Source organism: Sphaerodactylus townsendi, linkage group LG01 (genome assembly GCF_021028975.2).
Source record: "Sphaerodactylus townsendi isolate TG3544 linkage group LG01, MPM_Stown_v2.3, whole genome shotgun sequence".
Taxonomy (NCBI): Eukaryota; Metazoa; Chordata; class Lepidosauria; order Squamata; family Sphaerodactylidae; genus Sphaerodactylus; species Sphaerodactylus townsendi.
This window is the reverse complement of record NC_059425.1, coordinates 46447268-46466385: the sequence shown is the minus strand read 5'-3', so window position 1 is coordinate 46466385 and position 19118 is coordinate 46447268. Positions and strand designations below refer to the sequence as shown.

Below are 19118 nucleotides of genomic sequence, written 5' to 3'. Positions count from 1 at the left end.
TTGTACATTTACTATTTTCCCTTTAATAAATGTGTTATACTTATTTCACACTCCTGCGGATTTCTTGCAAAAGTTGACTTCTATATACATAGGCCACAAAGATTCTGAGCTTGCCTGAACTTTTGCTAAGCCAAGAGTCTGCTTTCACTAATTCCCTACTCTAAAAGGGACAGACTCTTACCACTTTGGGTAACATCAAGTATTATGGAATGCAGTTACAAAGACTTACCTGAACTCTGCAGCTGCTCAAAGGAGAATAACCATCAAACCCTGGGACCCAGGATACAACTACTGTGTGAGAGGTTCTATTTTGAATCTGGACATCCACTAGTGGGGATGGGATTCCTGCATTAGAAACAGCAACATCTTCAACAGTTATGCTTGTACACAGTATACAACGCAAAATAGACGCAACTGAAGGACAATTTGGTCACAACACAAACCCACTGAAATGTCTTGAATGTGGTAGGAAAAGATAGGGCTACAGGCAGATAAGTAGCCACATGGGAGGAGAGGATATGGAGAGGGAGAAGAACCATGGGATGCAGCTAGCGGAAGTCAGACAAACATCACTGCAATTTTGTCTGATAAATTTGTGTCCAACGAACTTCTTCATACAGCATAGTAAGGGTGTATGCTGACAGGGGGTGATGGGAATCATAGTCCGTGAACTTCTGGATGGCCAGAATTCGCCACCCCAGTATTACAGCCTTACTCTAACTCTGGCCGTTTCCGCACGGTCAAAATATCCTAGGGCTACAGGCAGGTAAGTAGCCACATGGGAGGAGATGATATGGAGACAGAGAAGAAACATGGGATGCAGCTAGTGGAAGTCAGAAAAACATCACTTACTCTAATTCTGGCCAATTCCGCACAGTCAAAATATCCTAGGTTGAGCAAGAGAAATGCCCCGTTCCGTACAGCAATTCTGCACAGTTCCTGGTCCTAAAGCGGTTTTGCATCGTGATATTTCCCTCATCCCAGGGTATTCAAAAACTGTCAAATTGGAAGTTCTTTTTAAAAATCCCAGGGTGAGCCTGCTAGAGCCTGCTACAGTACAAACACCAATTGGGAGCAGGACCAGTTTATTTTTCCCAGCCAGCCACCTGATCTCCCCACCTGATGTGGATCTACCCTCCCACCCTTGCTCCCTGGACCAACAGGAGTGAAATCTGGGGGTGGAAATGACAATGTGCAAAATGCAACATTCCATCTTACCCAAAACCTGGATATGATATAAGCATGTCACTCTAGCTATCCCTGAAAACTCCATGGTACCATGAAGTTTTCAGGGACAGATCATCATATTGGAGGTTTGGGTGGAGATATATAATATCACACATTGCACAACAGCATTTCATCCCCAACTACCCCATCACTAAAGCTGGCATCCCAAGTTTCAGCACAGTATACAGACCACAGTGCTCCCACTTTATCTTCAGAGTAGGCCTGTTCTGTTTGGTAACAAGTTATATTGAGATAATACCTGGCTCAGATTCACACTTCTACCTTCCCATTCCTTCAAGAAGAGGGCTGCAGAATTTACATCACCAGGAATGAGTTGCCCAGACTCCCCAGGATCACCAAGCCCCACAGAATTCTGTCTCCCCTTTTGGCAACTCTGGCCCAAATCATGTGATCCATGCCCTCAATACATTCTGCAAAACAACCATACATTTGAGACCTACACATTGGATTTTATGCAAGTAGATTCTCCTATGCAAACGCTGCATTTACAGAGGGCACCTGCTGGATGAGACAGAAAGGCTCCGCATTTACATATAGCCTCTAATCACAACACTGCTTTCCTACTTGTGTAAAACACTTACATCACATCTTTCCACAATTGCTCAAGGCAGCTTATGACATCCACTGGCCCAGAGATGAGATAGATTGGAAAAGGAAGAACACAGGGATGCGGGGAGGAAAGAAGACAGACAGGTTCACTCTGATGGCCAGAAGGCAGGAATCACTCAGTAAAAGAGGGGATTTATTTAATAAAGAGAAAGAGGACAGAGACCACAGGAGTGACAGAGGGGAGGATAGGACCAGACAACATGAGACACAGTGTAAAAGAGGCTAAAGCTACCTCTCACCTTCCCCTGTGCTATGGTTCCAATCTGAATTGGGCAATGTGGCATTTGGGCTGTTAAGTTCAGAGCAGCTTCTGTCTGGCTGCAGGGAATACAAATGAATTAGGGGGAACATCGACTCAACTCACAGCAGAATGACTGGAGTAGCACATGGCTGAGCTATCTAGTATGCTGAGGTAGCAGAACTTAATGAGAATGTTTTCCCTCTTGGGACTTGGGCTTTTTCCATACGTTTGTGGATAGAAAGAAAAATGTTTATGACAAATAAAGCAATAGATACACAGGATCCAAACCTGTAGCAATATAATAGGTAGCATATGAAAAAGTGAGTATGTGAAGGTTCTATGCTATGGCAAGGATCTGAAAGTACATTCTGGGAGTTCACCCAACCATCAACAGTCCTGTGTTGTAACAGTTTGATTGCACTGAACATGACCTAATACAGTATTGTTTTTAAATTCCTGTTAACTTTTGGGAAGACATAGCCTAGAAACTCAAAGAAAAAAACTGATTAAAAGGGCAATGCAAGCCAAAAATGGTCACCCTTTGTGCACTCTGAAATAAAATGGTCTTTTTACTAGCTTGGCACAAAGACTTCAACCAGTTTAATTTTGATAAGTTCAACAAGATATTTTTATAGCTTTCTACATGGCATTACTGCATCACTGTGAGAAAAACACTGAAATGGAAAAACCATTAGGGTGGACTGTTTCAAGAATTACAAAGTTATTTACTGCTTATGTAGTATATGGTATGAGACCAAGAAATGCACAGCTGGTAGACTGGATCATGTAGATCAGTTTTGGTTAATAGAGATATTTCCCCCTCTCTCCTCTGCAGGATCCAAACATATGGGTATTTTTTGTTTAGATACCAAAATAGGCAACTAGCAGGAACATTTGGGACAAGGACATGGTAGATGGGTAGGCATCGTTAATGTGATGACATCACTTCTAGGTAAAACCCAAAAGTGACAGCAGCAGCTCTAGAAATTGCAAGAAACTCTATAGTTTCCCCCACAAGTGACATTTATCACACTTGTGATGCTGGTGGGGGTTTGACAGACTGGTGACTTTGTGGGCTTGTACAAAAATAATATACCGTATATACTCATGTATAAGTCGAATTTTTCAGCACATTTTTAATGTTGAAAAAGCTCCCCTCGACTTATATGCGGGTCATTAAATTTTTTTGTGTGTTTTTACTTTGCCGGCCAGCAGGGGGTGCAGTTTTTATGCTAGAGGCACCAAAATTTCAGAGTACCCTCAGAAGACACTCCTGATGATACCAGCCACGTTTAGTAGGTTTGGTCTCAGGGGTCCCAAAGCTATGGACCCACACAAAGTGAGGTGCTTTATTCCCCATTCTGAACAGTAGGAGCTATTAGTAGATGAGGGCTACCTTTTTTGAGGAGTCCACCAAACTTTGGGATTCCCTCTGAACCAAACTCACCCAGAGCCTGGCTGAGTCTCATCAGGAAGAGTCACTTTATGATACCAACCAGGTTGGTGGAAGTTTGGGTCAGGGGATCCCAAAGTTATGGACCCCAAAGTGCCCCATCCCCATTGTTTACAAGCAATAGAAGCTAATAGGTAGATTTTCATTTGGATTACATCCCATCTTTAAAATCTAAGTTGGGTTACATTTGGACTATACAGATTGATGATGAGGGAATCCAGTTTTTGAAGAGTTTTTAACTCTTGTGTTTTAAGCTTGGTTGCTGGTTGAGCCTAAGGCTTTTGGCCTTTTTAAAGTTATTGTTGATACCCATATTGTTCTTTGTTGACCCTCTTTTCACCCACAGAGCCCAGTTTACTGTTTTTTTCTTTGAAATGAATATTCAAAAACTTGTTTAACCTACTGATGCACCTCAATTGATGCTGCATTTCCCACCCTGGAAGCTCTATATGCGAGTCAATAAGTTTTCCCAGTTTTTTGTGGTAAAATTAGGTGCCTCGACTTATATGCGGGTCGACTTATACACTTGCTTGCATATACATGGTAAATTGAAAAGGATCTATAAAGTAAACAGCTATCACATGTATCTTGATACTGACTTAATATGGTTAGGGTAGTTCTTCTGAAAAACTAGCACATATGAGGGTAAAATTATTAAAGTAACCTATGATAACACAAGCAGCAGAGTGTAGTGGTTGAAAGTGGAGGGCTGATCTGGAGAACTGGGTTTGATTCCCAACTCCTCCACATGAAGTCTTCTGGGTGGCCTTGGGTAAGTCACAGTTCTCTAAGAACTTTCTCAGCCCAGACGGAAGCAGACAATAACAAACCACTTCTGAATTTTTTTGCCTTGAAAATAGGGTCACCGTATGTCAGCTGTGACTTGATGGCATTTCATGATACCAGAGTTTATAGATTCAGGAAGTGATCTTATGAGGTTTTAATAAATGTGATAAGTGTAAAAGAAAAAAAAGTGAACTTGCTGGCTGCAGCAATGGGAAAAATAAATGCTTTTTCAGCCAAAACATTGTAAATGCTGAAGTAAATTACTGGAATAATACTTACAGACTGGTCTCTCAACATGTTAATTTTCAGTAAATGTACCAGCTAACCTGCATGCCTGCATACAAATTTAATAATTAACTGGAATTCTAATAGAGATTCTTCATGACGAGGAAAAAGAGAGGAGGAAGGTGCATGTAGAAGCATGAAAATAAGATGAGTTTGTATACACAATGACATAATGAGAGTTTAAAGTGATATCTGCATGCAAGCTATGTGTTATATTCAATACAAAATGTAAAACTTTTTAATTGCTTCAGCTACAAGGAAATTATGGTGTGTGTGTGTGTGTGTGTGTGTGTGTGTGTGTGTGTGTGTGTGTGTGTGTTTTATCCCTATCTGAGACCCAGATGTGAAATAGAAAACAAAAGAGAAATTCAGTTAGGATTGGCATTGTTAAGAAAAAATATATTAATTCTGATTTTATCCAATTTCTCCCTGAAATCTAACTATCCATTCCTTTTCTTCTTTTGAAGCATTTGGAGTCTATTTTCAAATCAGTTCTGTATTGATTAAAAAGAAATTCAAAGAGCTGAAGGGCAAGAAAGGAGATTCTGCAAAATCTGTTTAACCAAATTACAGAATTTCATACTGCAGATGCTTGCAATGTCTTCCCAAGCTTTCCTATGATGTGTAACATTAAAAATCCGCCAAGGAACAAGATTACAAAAGAGCACATAACAGCACAACAAACAGAAAACGAGAAAGAGAACTTCCACTCAGAAGACAGATTTCTCTCATAGCTCTCTACAGCACCTCACTCAAGCTCCTTCTTCCACATACACGCGGCTCCGCACTAACTTTCACACAAAGCCTCTCTCTGAACAACTCACAGTGCAACCCAGTTGAGGGGGAGCGCTGTGGCCACAAAAAACCCTTCCACAGCCCAAATTGCCCCATAGGCTACACAGGCTTATGCCACACTTACATCTTACAATGTAAGCCTGCAGGTCTAGGGGCTGGAATGCCAGTGAAAACTGACTGACGTTGGCTCCACCCCCAAGAATGCCCCGGCCCAACCCCCACACTGGAATTTGAGTGGATGCCTGTGCTGCTCAGGTTTTGCCACTTCAGGATTGAGAGGCGGTTGGCCACCAGCACATTTGCCCCCTCCGCCGGCAGGGGTGCCCCTTGTAATAGCAGAGGGGGCAAATACATTGGCGTGATTCTGTAAGGAATTCCATGAGCCTTGAAATAAAACTTTGTTAGTAAAGTCGTTTTGTAAGACATCTTAGAAGCTCAGAGTACCATGATATGGGAATGACACTTCCAGCGCCAGAGCACAGGTTATAGTACATTTTTCTCCCCTTCCTGCTTCCTATGGGGCAGAGGCTGTCCATCTCCAGCGAAAGATAAAATCTTCGCCTAGTGCATCAGTACCATCGCCCGAACTGTGGAATGCACTCAAGGTTACTTCTTGTCCAGCACCATTGGATCCTTTACACTCTGCCCTCCCCTAAAGAAAACCCTTCCCCAGGTTTGTCTTGGAGAAAGCATGCCGGTGGAAAAGCAACAATAAGAATTTAAGGGCCTGTCAGGCACTTTCGAACCAAACCCAGTGATTATACCCAGAGGGAATATCCCACCCAAGAAACTAAATATTGCATAGCGGTTCGCGATTAATGCAGAGTCCAGGGATAAGCGTCCAATTTAAGTGAGGTGCTTGTAGCCCATCCAATAGCTGATGAGAGGCCTCCTCCGGTAGGTCGTCGTGCCCAGGCATGTCAGGCGGGGAGCCTGCTTGGAGCGTTTTTCGGAAAGCAGAGAACAGGATGGATAAGTTACTAAGAGAGTTAGAGCAAAATCTAAAAGCGGGCGAGTGACATCATTAATCACTTTAGTAATCTGCTGAAAAGGTCCCTGACAAATCTCTTACCCGAGTTTGGAAGGTGCTATGCACGCGTCTGCGAGATTTTTTTGTAGATAAATACACCCAAGGGGAGCCCTACGCGAGAGGGAAATCTGAGCCCGGTGTTTATCCGCTTGCAGTTTTGGGAGTCCTTTGCTTGCTATGAAATGCGGTGTCTGGACCGACTTCCATCCCACCGGCTTCAGGGATGAAATCCATTGTTGAAATTCTAGAGGGGTCCAAAGCTGCTGCTTGGTAGTTGTGGCTTGCTTGGCGGGAAGGAGGCGACCGAACACAATTTCAAAGGGGTTTTCTTTTGTGCTTACTATGAGCTTACCGCATTGTTTGTAAAGTACTCCGCCAACGGAATAGAAACAGCGCACCAATTGTCTTGAGTGGTAGTGTAGAGTACGTGAAATACTGCTCTAGGGTTCTTGTTAAGTTCTCTCCGTCTACGCCGTCCTCACTTTGAACGCGTGTAGGTGAGAGGCGTGACTGACGTCGGGCGACTCCCAACCAACCCCAAAACGCAGCTTTCCAGAACTTTGAGGATGAATTGGGGGGCGGCGGTCGGAGACCACCTTGAACGGGGGGGCGGAATGGAGCGGTAAACATGTTGAATAAAACAGCCCGTGCCCAGCTTAGGAGCCGGGAGGGATGGAAGCTAACATGGTAAATAAAATGGGCTTGCTTAGAGAATAAGTCTACCACCGCATAGGCAAACCGTGGTTGCCCATGACTTTTCGGGCAAATCTGTAATATGAAATCCATGGAGATGAAGCTTCCCCTAAGAGGCTGAGGAAGCTACCGGGAGAGGAGAGTTTCAACAGTCCATGGGCTTTCCGGGATGGTTTTGGCTTCTGCACAAACCGAGGCAGCCTTTAAATGTAAGCCTCAGTAATGCTGCTTTACATTGCGCTGGCGCCACCAGAACTGCCGGGCGGGAGACTAAGTGCAGAGTTTTTCAAAAAAGCCAAAAAATGTCCAGCCGACCAGAGCCGGGCATCGTCAGCAAGCTTCAAGAACTTTGCTTATGAGGGGAGGAGGCACGCGATACCAACATTCCCCCCTCCATGAAGCTCCATTCTCCAAAGCGCCAGTTGGGAGTCCCCTTCAATTAGCTGGGAAACTCATGCAGCCCCGCCTCCATCCAGATTCCCCGCTGGGAAGGAGAGCCCGGAGACGTAGGATTGCGAACGGGGGGTGGAGGGGCCCCGGGCGATCTTTGAGATCCGGTGGACAGCCAACCCGGCTGAGCTGGAAGAACAGTCATTAGATGTCATCGCAAGGAATGGCGCCAAGACAGCTCACCCCACCCCTCCCTCGGTGGCGAGAGGCCATTTGAGCTGGCGTCAACCAAGGTTTGTTGGTTTTTTCCCAGGAAAAAATATGGACTGTAAAGAGAAACTGAAAAGAAAAAATCGGCCCAGCGAAGTTGTTTTGGGGATTTATCTTGAGGAAGTTGGAAAGAGCTGCCAGGTTTTTGCTGATCGAATTCAAACTTGAAAAAGGGGTGCTTGGCTTAGCCCCTCCAGCCATGGGCGAAAAAATGCAAGGTGGAGAGTGCTACTGCTTTGATGGCGCCAGAATTATAGCCTCCCTTTGTCTCCTACAGTCCAGTTGAGTTCGCACCAGAAAGGAATTTTTTTTTAGGACAAATAAGCTACCACGGAACCAGTCTACCATCTTTATTTTCTGCAAATGGGGCTGCCCTTCCGAAAGTCGCTTTGTCCGAGGCCCACGTGGAACCACTAAGCGGGGGAATCTGGGTTGGGGGTGCTTTAGGATAGGTTAGGTGAGTAGCACGTGAGATTTTAACAGTTGAAAGGCTGTTTGACATTCCTCAAGACCAGACAAGTGGGGGCCCGGGCTTGGCCGGATTAAAAGGTGAATCTTTACCGCAATCAGTCGTAAGAGGTCTGTGAGAGGAGAGTCAGTTCAGCAAATTGGGGTATAAAATCCATGATAGAAATTAACCTGCAAAACCAAGAAAGCGACTGGAGTTCTTTGCGGTTGGGTGGGGCGGCAGGCCATTGGAGGACTGCAAGGGTCAATTTTAGCAGGATCCATTTTAAGCCCTCGGGCGAGAATCCGGTAAGCCAAAATAGTCAATGGAGGTCTGATGAAAACAGCATTTGGAGAGTTTGGCAAAGAGAGAGTTGTCAAGCAAAGCGCTTTCCAATACCTCTCGACCAATATCTTCATGCTCTTCTATAGTTTTAGCGAAAGTAAATTAAAGCGTCATCTAAATATACAACAACTCCCTTGTACAGTAAATCATGGGAGAACTTCGTTGGATAAAGGGCCATGAAGACTCCGGGGGGCCCTGCCATTTAACCCGAATGGCATTATTAGAATATTCAAACTGTCCAAACTTTTGTATTAAAGCGCAGTCAGGTGTTCATATCCTTCAACGGAATTTGACTCTATAGTAATGCTTCTCTCAAGTCTAATTTAGTAAAAATCGTCGGCACTTTGCCGAAAGTGCATCTAAAAGGTCCTTGATCAAAGGCAAAGGATATTTATTGGACCAGGGGAGACCGCATTGAGACCTACGGGATAATCTGTTGCAAAGCCGTAGGAACCCATCTTTCTTTGACAAACAAAAGCGGGAGCAATTGGCATAGGTGTGTGTTTGGTAGCCCGCCCATTATGAAACCGCTGAGCAAAGGTTCTTGTCCAAGAAATACGAAGTTCCTTCTCCTCATTAGGGACTCATGCGGTAGGAATTCTACCCTTGGAGACAGCTAGCGCACCTGGTTGCATATTGACAATTTTACAGTCCAGTGTCTCTGTGGGTGGCATGCCCAAAACTATGGAGTGTTTGGCCGCTGGCGTAAAATGAAATCTAATTTTCTCCCAATGAATCGGCTACCGGCGCGGAGAGAACCGGGCTGTGTAATGTTTTGGGCCGGTCGCTTCAAGTTTCGAAGGGGCTGCCCGTCCATTTAGATTGAATGAGTATGGAAGCTTAGCCAGGGAATTCGGGTCCAGACCTAGCTCCTCTGCCACCTGGGGCAAACGTTTTATTAAGCAGTGGGGAGCAGCCGGAAGTCCACAGGGCTTCGGGGCTATAATCTCATTGTTTAAGCGGGGTTGGCCAGAAATGCTTGAACAGTAAATGGGAGCTTGCCTTCACCACCGCGTCAGGAGTCGGGTATATGTCCATGGGGAACTGAAGAAAAGACAGACAGCTGCTTCCCCTCCTCTGGGTGGCAGCCGGTCACCGCTTTAGAGCGAGCCAGTGGGGAAGCTGACCCTGACTTCCTGCGTGGTGTTAGTTTGGCAGACGGAAAAGCGAATCTGTGAGCTGGAGGCCGGTTGGTTTTGCTTCTTGGGACAGCGCTGGGTTGCTAGGGATGAGCGCTGGCCCTCCCGCAGGTAGGAAGACACAACTTAAATTCGGCGGCGAATGCGTTCAGAGGTGGTTTCCGGTAGGAGCGGCTGGAAGGCTTCGACAGGTGGACACAGTGAGTGGTTTTCGGTAGCGTGAAGCCTCCCCTTGTGGAAGCCGTATTCCAAATGCGAGGCGCCACTTTTGAGAATTCCCAACTGGATCCAATCTGCAATGATGCGAGAGGGAACCCGAATTAAAAGCTTACCGCTTCAACGTAGCTTGCATATCCACAGCACTCCGAGGAAGTATTAGCATTTCATGCCATGTTCAGGCCACTCAGGAGGAAGCCTTCGAGCTTAGCAGCGCCCATACGGTAAATTCTACGGACAAATTCTTCTGCAAGCGTATGCGGTTGCCTTGCTGGATGGTTTTGATAGTATGCCGGATAGAAGCTTCATTCTCGCCTGGATCTTGGCGGTACTCTCAAAGCTTGGAGGAATCGCAGGCGGGCAATGCGAGAGTCCTCATCCTGCAAATCTGTAAAACAAAGTCCACGAACCAGTCGGCTGCCGCCCCATCTAGGACTGAGCCGATGTCCCGTATTTTTTCGCGTTGCCGTTGTAAATCCAGTCTGGACTGTTCCAGGACTTTATCATGGACTGACAGATTCTGGGCATATTGCCGCCGTTGGAAATGGCGATCTTTGGCGCAGTCCAACTTCGGGGCTGCAGACTTCTTTTGCGTTGCACTGTTCCGGTCCCTCTGCAGGGTGGTTAAAAAATACGCCTTTGCTGCAACTGTACCCGTTCCTCACTCCCATAGCTGGCGTTCATGAGTTCCATGCGGCTTGGGCATCACAAAGTAGCCCTACTTCCCTCATCCCAGTCTTCTGCTGGCAGGAGAGGAAACCCGGTCCGTTGCACAGGAATGCAGGCTTTTCTTCCAGACGCTTCGCCGTCATCAGGAAAGGCCAGCCCTCGGAGACACTGTAGCCGCCAGGTAGCCACCGGGTGGCTCCCGAGGCGACACCTCAGGTGCGGTCGCCCGGTTGGCGGGATAAGGGGTCCGATTGGGAAGCCCGGTCACCGGATACCCTCTCCCAATTCCAGGTTGAGTCCCGGTGTCGCTTTGGGCCGGGCCCCAGTGCTGCAATGCCACGCGGTGGTTCTTTGGGGAACATCACCAAAAAATCTGAGTCCAGGAATCGTTCAATGGATTCCTCTGGGTTGCCCGCGATGAAAGGTGGTCAAGCCCGTCCTCCTCCATGACAGGAGTTTGCCTCTGAGGTTTGCTTGACCGACACGGTAGAACGGGTAGGAAATCCGATCCACAGAAACCGATCCATGAACTGGCAGCCCCTAAGCGACTCACCGGAAGTCTCCTATGGTCGATGTAATCCACGTCCCTGCGTTCCAGCGTGGATTAAAAGGGAAGACTTCGATGCTTGCTGATCACGAGGGGACGGAAAGAGCCGCATTACGAGGCTCCGGATTCTCCCTGCTGGAGTTCCTTCGAGATCCACAGAAGGGGAAAGGTCGAGACCCTCTTTGCCCCCAGGGAATGCGCAGCATCTCCGCCAGTAAAATTCAACCTCTCCATGCGCCAAGACCGAGGTCCACTGCACAGGAATATAGATGAATTAAAGGAATTTTGCCACAATGTAAAAGAATTCCATAGGCGCTTAAGGAAATAAAAGGCTTTGGTAGCGGTAAAAGTCCATTTTATTTAAGACATCTTAGAAAGTCTGCACACCGCGCGGTGGCAGGAATGACACTTCCGGCCAGAAGCTTTCAGGTTATAATACCAGAGCACCATCACATTCCTAGCTGCTTCCCATGGGGAGACATCAGAGGAAAAACATCATCCGGCGCCAAAGATAAAGTCTTCGCCGATGCATCTGGCCCATCGCCCGGGCTGTGGAATGCACTCAAGGTTACTTCACCATCAACACCATTGAATCCTTTACAGATTCTCTTCTGCTCCCTATGCTTGTTTGCCCCCTCCCAACCCCCAATCTGGATTGGACTGTCAGGCAACCCCGCCCCTCCAGTATAGGTGCCATCTAGTCATAACACATTTCACTCACCCATCCAATCTTTCTTTCCCTACAGTCCAACATTTTAGATCACTGCAACATACATTTTAAACTACCCATTCAAACACTAACATAAAACACCAAGAGAATTTACATGGTAAAACACCACATCCATGAAATCTTATTGGATCCCTCCCCCGCCCTCCTTTGCTGACTCCACTTCTAGATTTGAGTCCATCATCATTTAAGACCAACAAAATTTGGAAGGTATAAGCTCATGAGTCAAAGCTCTCTTTATCAGATACCCGGCAATGAGAGTTCTGTCTTTTGAAAGTTTGTACCTTGACAATCTTGCTGCTCTCTAAAGTGCTGCCGGTCTCGAAACTAGCTCTTCCACTGAAAGCCAACTGAGATATTCCTGAAACTCTCCCCATTTCTTGTTACCATTGTTGTGAAATGTAATATGCAGACAATATGATAGGAAGCAAAGGCTAGATCCTTAACACTGTGCTTGAGGCCCACTCAATTCACTCCATCTTTCTTACCTCCCCTTTTTGCCCATTTCTTTCTCTCCCAGTTATTTTTAAGCTGAAGTTGTACTTCCAGTGATGCAACCTACCACAAGCCATGTCATAACTCCCTATGCTGACCCCATATACCACAAATATACCTATATATTTCTGGTATTCGTTCCGGGTCAATCATTTGTGCATTTTTTTTCTTTTAGGGAATACCTGATCAAATTTTGTTATTTTAAGTTTCCATTTTCATTTACACTTATTACCTGCCCTTTACCACTACTTTCAGGATGGGTTGCCAATATATTCATTTTTTTTATGCTCTAGAAGTTAATTCTCAAGGCATAGGAATGGACGCAGTGCACAGCCTACCATTTCACAGCCAGTTCTGAGGTAAATGTTGCAGTGTTATTCAACTGTTTTAGGGCAATGTTGTTCTAGTTATATGTTTAACCAAAAGAACAAACACACTCTTGGCTTTTTAAATCACAGCCACAAAATAAATGAATGCTACCTATAGAAGGCAGAATACAGTCTTCACCAATATGCAACAATGTGTTGTGGAGAGCTGCTGAGCAACGGGCCCTGATATGAGAACTCGTTTATTCCAAGCGTGTCCCTATTTTTTGTCTGTAAAATGCTAGCAATCAGGTGGGTACTCTTGTGTATACAAACCCATTACATTAAGAGCAATGAGCTCGAACAAGCTAGACTGCTTGAGACTATTACTGACCTTTTATGTTGACTCTTCCTTCCGTTGAAGTAGCCAGTCCCTTCTCATTATGAGCTTCGCAGTGGAAAATAGCAGTTTCATTAAGACCTGGAGTCAGATTAAAATAAGTATTGCAAAGTGAAAATGAAACAATGAAGCAGGAAATGTGATTGTGATAAAAGGGAAACAAGTAGCCCATTTCTCTTCTTAGTTCTTTTTTCAAAACATAGATCGCAAAAAGAAACCAACTCCCAGTGTTGTTTTATAGTTTGGATAAACATGTCTTCAAGTACAGAACTTCTCTGACCACAAAGGGAGACACTTCATGGGAAAAAACTGACTTCTTTTGTTATCCTTTTTAAAGCTACTTTTCCTGTGCCACAAATGTGACTGAACTTTTTGACATAGCTATTTAAAACCTGCTGGTGCCTCATGCTGCAGCTCAGACCAAGCTGGCGGGAGGGGGGAGCCATAGAATGGAAAAGTTTAGCAAGCCAGCAGCAAGTAGGAGGCCGATAATTCAAGAGGAAGCATGCCAATTCTGCGGTTTTAAAGTCTCTGAGCGCTTAAGCACAGGCATGTCACAGTGGTACCACTCTCATTTCACCCTGTGCCATGGATTAAGGTGCACTTGCAAAGTTCCCTCTTGCACTTTCAATTCAACAATCTAGAATTATCCCAGAAAGGCAGGAATGGGTAAAAACTTGTCAGCAAGTGTGTTGCTAAAGAATCTCTCTTCCTGCTTCCTGTGTGCTGCTGTTTGCAAGGCCTCCAAGATGTCTCTCCTATTTCTGACTTTACATCCATCAACCCTCATTTTTATTTATAATTGGGGGAAATTCCAATATTAGTTTTGGTTGTTGCTTTTGTTAAGAGAAGCAGTCAGATCCAGAGGCGTAGTGCCAACGGGGCGGGTTGGGGCGCGACGCCCCAGGCAGAGTTTCCACTCGCTCCGCCTCTGGTCACATCTATTGGTGACTCTATAAAGAGATTTACTGATGACTCTATAAAGGAAATAAATATACCCTTCTGTATGGTTCTCTTGTATTTCTTTCTTCTTCTGCGCCTTCAGGGTTTTTTTTACTCCTTCCTTCAGTGGCGTAGCACCCTTTGGGGACTAGAGATTATTGTTAAGCAGTGTGATGCCCCAGGCTGAGGAATGAAGTGGTGGGAGCCACATGGCTAGGTGCGTTGGGGGGGCATAGCAAGGGGTGTTCGGAAGGCGGGGGTGGACGCTTCGCCCACCCAGCAGGGCATTACAGGGTGCGCCCGCTGCCCAGTGGTTACGGCAGTTTTCCCTCGCTCCACCTCTGCCTTCATTTACATTTTGTTCTTTCTCCCTTTCTTTCTCCTTCAGTTATCCTTTTAGCATTTCTATCCCTTGCATTTTTTTCCCATACAAATTTTCCCTTTTGTCATCCACATTTTCTAGAGTTGCCCAATTCAAGTTGGGGAATACCTGGAGATTTTGGGTTAGAGGAAGTTGGCAACCGTTTCTCTTCCATCACTTTTTTACTTTCTCAGCAGCTTTCTTTCTGGTTTCTTTTACTCATCCTTCTTAGGAAGCTTATTTTCCCCTATCGTTAGTACTTTTCCATTTCTCCCTGCCCCCACACACTAAGTTTCAGCTTCTCCATCTGCTTTTTGTTTTCAAACAGCCTATAGAAAAGCTTGTTGGCTTCCAAGTTTATGATAAAATTAAATAAATTGCACCAGCAGCATTCAGGAATCTTCTCTGATGTCAACACTGAGAATCTAATGGACCTTTTATCTGAGCTGCCAGAGCAATTCTCTACATTTATATGATAGTTGCTGCTCACTCTCAAAATCTAGTTCTGGGCACGGCAGACTTGCCTTTGTCTTTCTGCTATTCGTAAGATCTCTTGTCCATTTTTCCCCCTGTCAAGTACATCAAGCCCTTTGCTTTCCTTCCTAAGAGATCCTCAACCTGTGGATGATGAAAGAGCAGTGTTTGTGTGCAGGCAGCAAAATTCACTTCCAAAGAAGCAGCAACAACAAAAGTAAAAAAAAGGGCAGCAGGTTTCCTCAGTGTTGTCTAAATTCATGTAAACAACTCTTCCAACAGGAGTTAGCCTCCAAGAATTGTTGCTTTGTACTCATCAGTCACTTGGGACATGTGCAAATCATTCCATATTAGCAAAATTTGATGGAATATGATCTGTAATTGTAACAGTAGCTGGGTGCAAACAACCCATTCGCATGTTGACTAGCTGTATGGGGAGGGAGAGTGGCCATGAGCTGGTTGGCACTGCCCCTGTGTGAGTGGGCAAACTGTCTGCACAATGCGAATGAACAGAGGAAGTGCTGTGTTCACTTTCCCTCCTTGCACAGCAGTCAAGGCATAGACCAGCCCTCTGCACAGAGTTACTGTTTTCTGGTTGGTGTAGACTACTGAAGTGACTGGAGTTATCAGTCATTTTCTTTTTAACATGTTATTTTATTTTTATTAAAAGGGCTTAGCATAAAGGGCCAAGGAAGCAAAAGGTCACAGATCATGAGCAGGGAGTAAAGTCACTCCTATATTACCCACTGCAAAAACTCTACCCCTCAGTCAGTCTGACCTGCAGCAGGAGAGAGAAGGTGGGTAGCCCTACCCAAAAGGCTGGGTGTTCGGATGTGGTGGCACAGTTGCCCCACCCCACCATTCCTAAGAGGGCTCTGTGGGGAACCCAAAAGGCAACTGCTAATTTCTTTGCAGGTAAAGGGTTGAATACTGGAATTTTCCTGTCTGGAAGATTAGATATACATAGTTCCTACTGCAGCTGTCTAATGAGGAAAACTGCCTGTGTTGGGGAATCAGGCTTTCATGAAAATGTACCTTGATCATTACATCAGGACTACCAAGATGGGAAACAAGGGAGACAGAACTCCAGGTCACCTGGTCCCATGCAGCAAAACAAGTCATGTGCTTTGCTTTCATATAATGTTTGCTTTTCATATAATGTTGGATCTGGGTAGTGGAGTGAGGAGCCTTGAGGGACTTTTTGTGAAGGGGCCCATGCTAGCTTTCAACAACTCTGCTTCTTGCTGAGGCACCTCTGGTAAGCTCCCACTGAATTTTGGGCTCCCCACTACATAGCTGAAACCCCACCCCTGGCTTAAGCCATAGCAAAATATACGGGTCATTTCTAAAATGAACAAACAAATGCAACATCTTTTTAAAAACTCAAGATTTCAAACCAGAATAGAAGGAACTGTTGAAAAAGCATTACATTCTAAGTCAAGGGAAGTTTTTTAAATAGAATTCATAATCTCATTCTTTCCTATTATCAAATCATTAAATCTTGCAATTTATTTTTTAACTACGTAGATTAGCTAACATAGAGTGATTTAATTCTTCAAGAATTGAAAAAGGAAACATTTAAAATATTCTGCAATACTAGAATTATTTTGTGGTAAAAACCAGGTAAGCCTCTTTTAGAAGCAAAACTCATTCACCACAATTCCTCAAAAGCTAGGAAACAGTGGCTCTTTCATATTGTTTTACATACCTCAAGTTCCTTAAAGGAATCTGACCAAAGAAAGTCAGTGTGGTTTGCAGCTGTTTCAGACTTCTGTAATCCTAGTCCTATTACACTGCTTATTTCATTTTATTAATTCCATTGATTTACACTTTTATTCTGCTTCGAGTCTCAGTACAAATGGCAGACTATAAATAAAGTGAATCAATAAAGTAAGTAAATAAAAACCCCAGGACTAATCTTCACTCAGACATGAGGGCAGAGTTTGGGAAGGGATCTCAGCAGGGCATAAGGCCTAAAGTTCACTCTCCAAAGCAGCCATTTTTAATAGGTGAACTGATTTGTACAGCCTGAAGATTAGTTGGAATTCCAGGAGATCTCTCTAGTTGGTTCAGTTTGAATTAAAATCCATAATTGAAAACCCATAAAACTGTAGAGCACATAGTCTGGTTATTATGATTTCTGGTTTTGAGGTTTTTCACTTCCCAGTGTAGTTTTAGGAGCTAGATTTCTTGCGCCTATTGGTCTTGTGGTTCACCTCTTCCACTTTTTACTGTCACTTTCCAGTTGTTTCTTCTGTGTTTCATTATCAGAAGGAGCCACACTTGAGTAGCTACTGCCCTAGGGTGGACTGAGTGGAACATTCCACACTAGTGAGACCCATCCCAATTTGATAAAATCATGACATCATCAGTCTTCTCCTCACATAGCACATGGCTAGCCAGAAAACTAGACCACTCAAGTATTCAAATATTTGAAAATCAGATGGTCAACAATCTACCCAGGGGACGTTAACACATTCCTGGGTGAATGTAGAGTGGCAAGTGTTCACACACACACACATCTGGCAACCAATATATTATCCAACTTGCCTGGCATCATCAAGACGGATGGAGAGATGTCAGGTTTCTCATGAACTTTGCTGCTGTTCCAAAACCAGTGAATGACAACAGGTTCAGGAGGCCCCACAGCATGGCACGTGAGGTTGAACGGCTTATTTTGGGTAACGTTCAGCTCCTGAGGCTCTTTAATAAAGTACGGCAGCCCTGTATGCAGCCAAGAAGAGAGAACTATTAGAAAGACAAAGGAGTCCACACAGTATAAAGCAAAACAGCAGATGTTTTAGATTGATTAAATAATAGAGATCAAGAATAATTATGTTTAAATGGAAAACTCCAAATCTGGAGGAGAGAAGGGAGGAGTTCACCCTTTGTGCTTCAAAAATGCAACAAGTTTGTATTTTTCCACATATGGATCATACCCATGTTGTGCATTTATGAAGGATATATTAATTTTCACCAGTTTACAGTGTGAGGAAGAAGTTCACTTATATACTCTGTTAGGATGCCAAAGTAGGTAGTGTCCTGCTATATCAATCTCATAATTCAGTTGGTACCAACTGCAATACACACCTCCATTCAGACAAACATTCTTATGCCTGGCAAGAGAGACATGCAGATCTTGGTAAGACAGCATTCACAAAGCAATAGGATGCAGCAGCAAGGGGCAAAGGAAAAGGCATGAACAGCATTAGCATCACTACACATATCATTCCTGAGCAGTTTCCTGCTGATCCTACCCCACCCCCATCTCTGCTCCTTTCCCCCCACTGTGCCCATGAAAACACATTTCAGTACTTTTACTGTGACCCCTTCCCCACTATAATGCGGCAGCATGCCTTGTCAGGGAAAGAAAACTAGCTCTTTAAAGGACTGAAGGGGTAGGGGATACAGAGTTCAGTTCTGTCATTTTGGAGGTGGAGGTTAGTTCCACCCTCCTATCAATAGTGGCTACAGGGAGCATCCATCACCACCCCACAGTTTCTCCTTTATCTCAGAGAAATCTTTCTCCAGAATACAAGGGATAAAACAAACAATTCATATACAAAGCAGATCCGCAAACCTCACCTTCGCACTGACTGATGAACTAAATCACCTATCTTGGGCTTTGCAAGCAAATGACTACTCCACAACAGAAATTAAAATTGTAATTGTTATTTAAGTTTTTAAAGTTTTAAGTTTTTAATGAATTAAGCTGCATTCTTGTATTTGAAATGTTTTGCTGATTGTTGTTTAAAGTGCAGCCATTTTGTGAGATGCCTCGAGCCCTTTGGGGGTGAGGCGGCTTATAAATCTCATAATTAATTAATTGATTGATTGATTGATTGATTGATTGATTGATTGATTGATTGATTGATTAATAAATAAGCAAGCAAGCAAGCAAGCAAGCAAGCAAGCAAGCAAGCAAGCTATGAAACGAAGAGAAAAATACAGGTCTAAGGAAAAACAGCCCCCCCCCCCGAAGGTATTTCTGCCATACATCAAAAGAATCACCACCCAAATGGGAAAATTGATGAAAAAACATAACCTTCAAACAATTTTCAGACCCATCAGAAAAATACAAGAAATGCTATGGTCAGCAAAGGACAAGACAACCTCCCTTACCTCCACAGGAGTCTATTGTATACTATGCAACTGTGGACAAGTACACATAGGGACTCCAAAATGCAGCATTTGACGAGAATAAAAGAATATGAAAGACACTGCAGACCAAACCAACCTAGAGAACAGCA

At 44.4% G+C, this 19118-nt stretch overlaps 1 protein-coding gene across 2 annotated transcripts in view; it reads right to left on the bottom strand.

Moving 5' to 3' along the window:
* MERTK (MER proto-oncogene, tyrosine kinase) overlaps window positions 1–19118 on the bottom strand; it is an 85094-nt gene that overhangs the window by 44048 nt on the left and 21928 nt on the right. For both annotated transcript variants that reach the window (XM_048482229.1, XM_048482235.1), the window contains exons 4-6: window positions 17419–17592; window positions 13086–13172; window positions 230–345 (exon numbers count right to left, since the gene is read on the bottom strand). In XM_048482229.1, the coding sequence (XP_048338186.1) occupies window positions 230–345; window positions 13086–13172; window positions 17419–17592 (377 nt within the window). The remainder of the gene's footprint in view (window positions 1–229; window positions 346–13085; window positions 13173–17418; window positions 17593–19118) is intronic.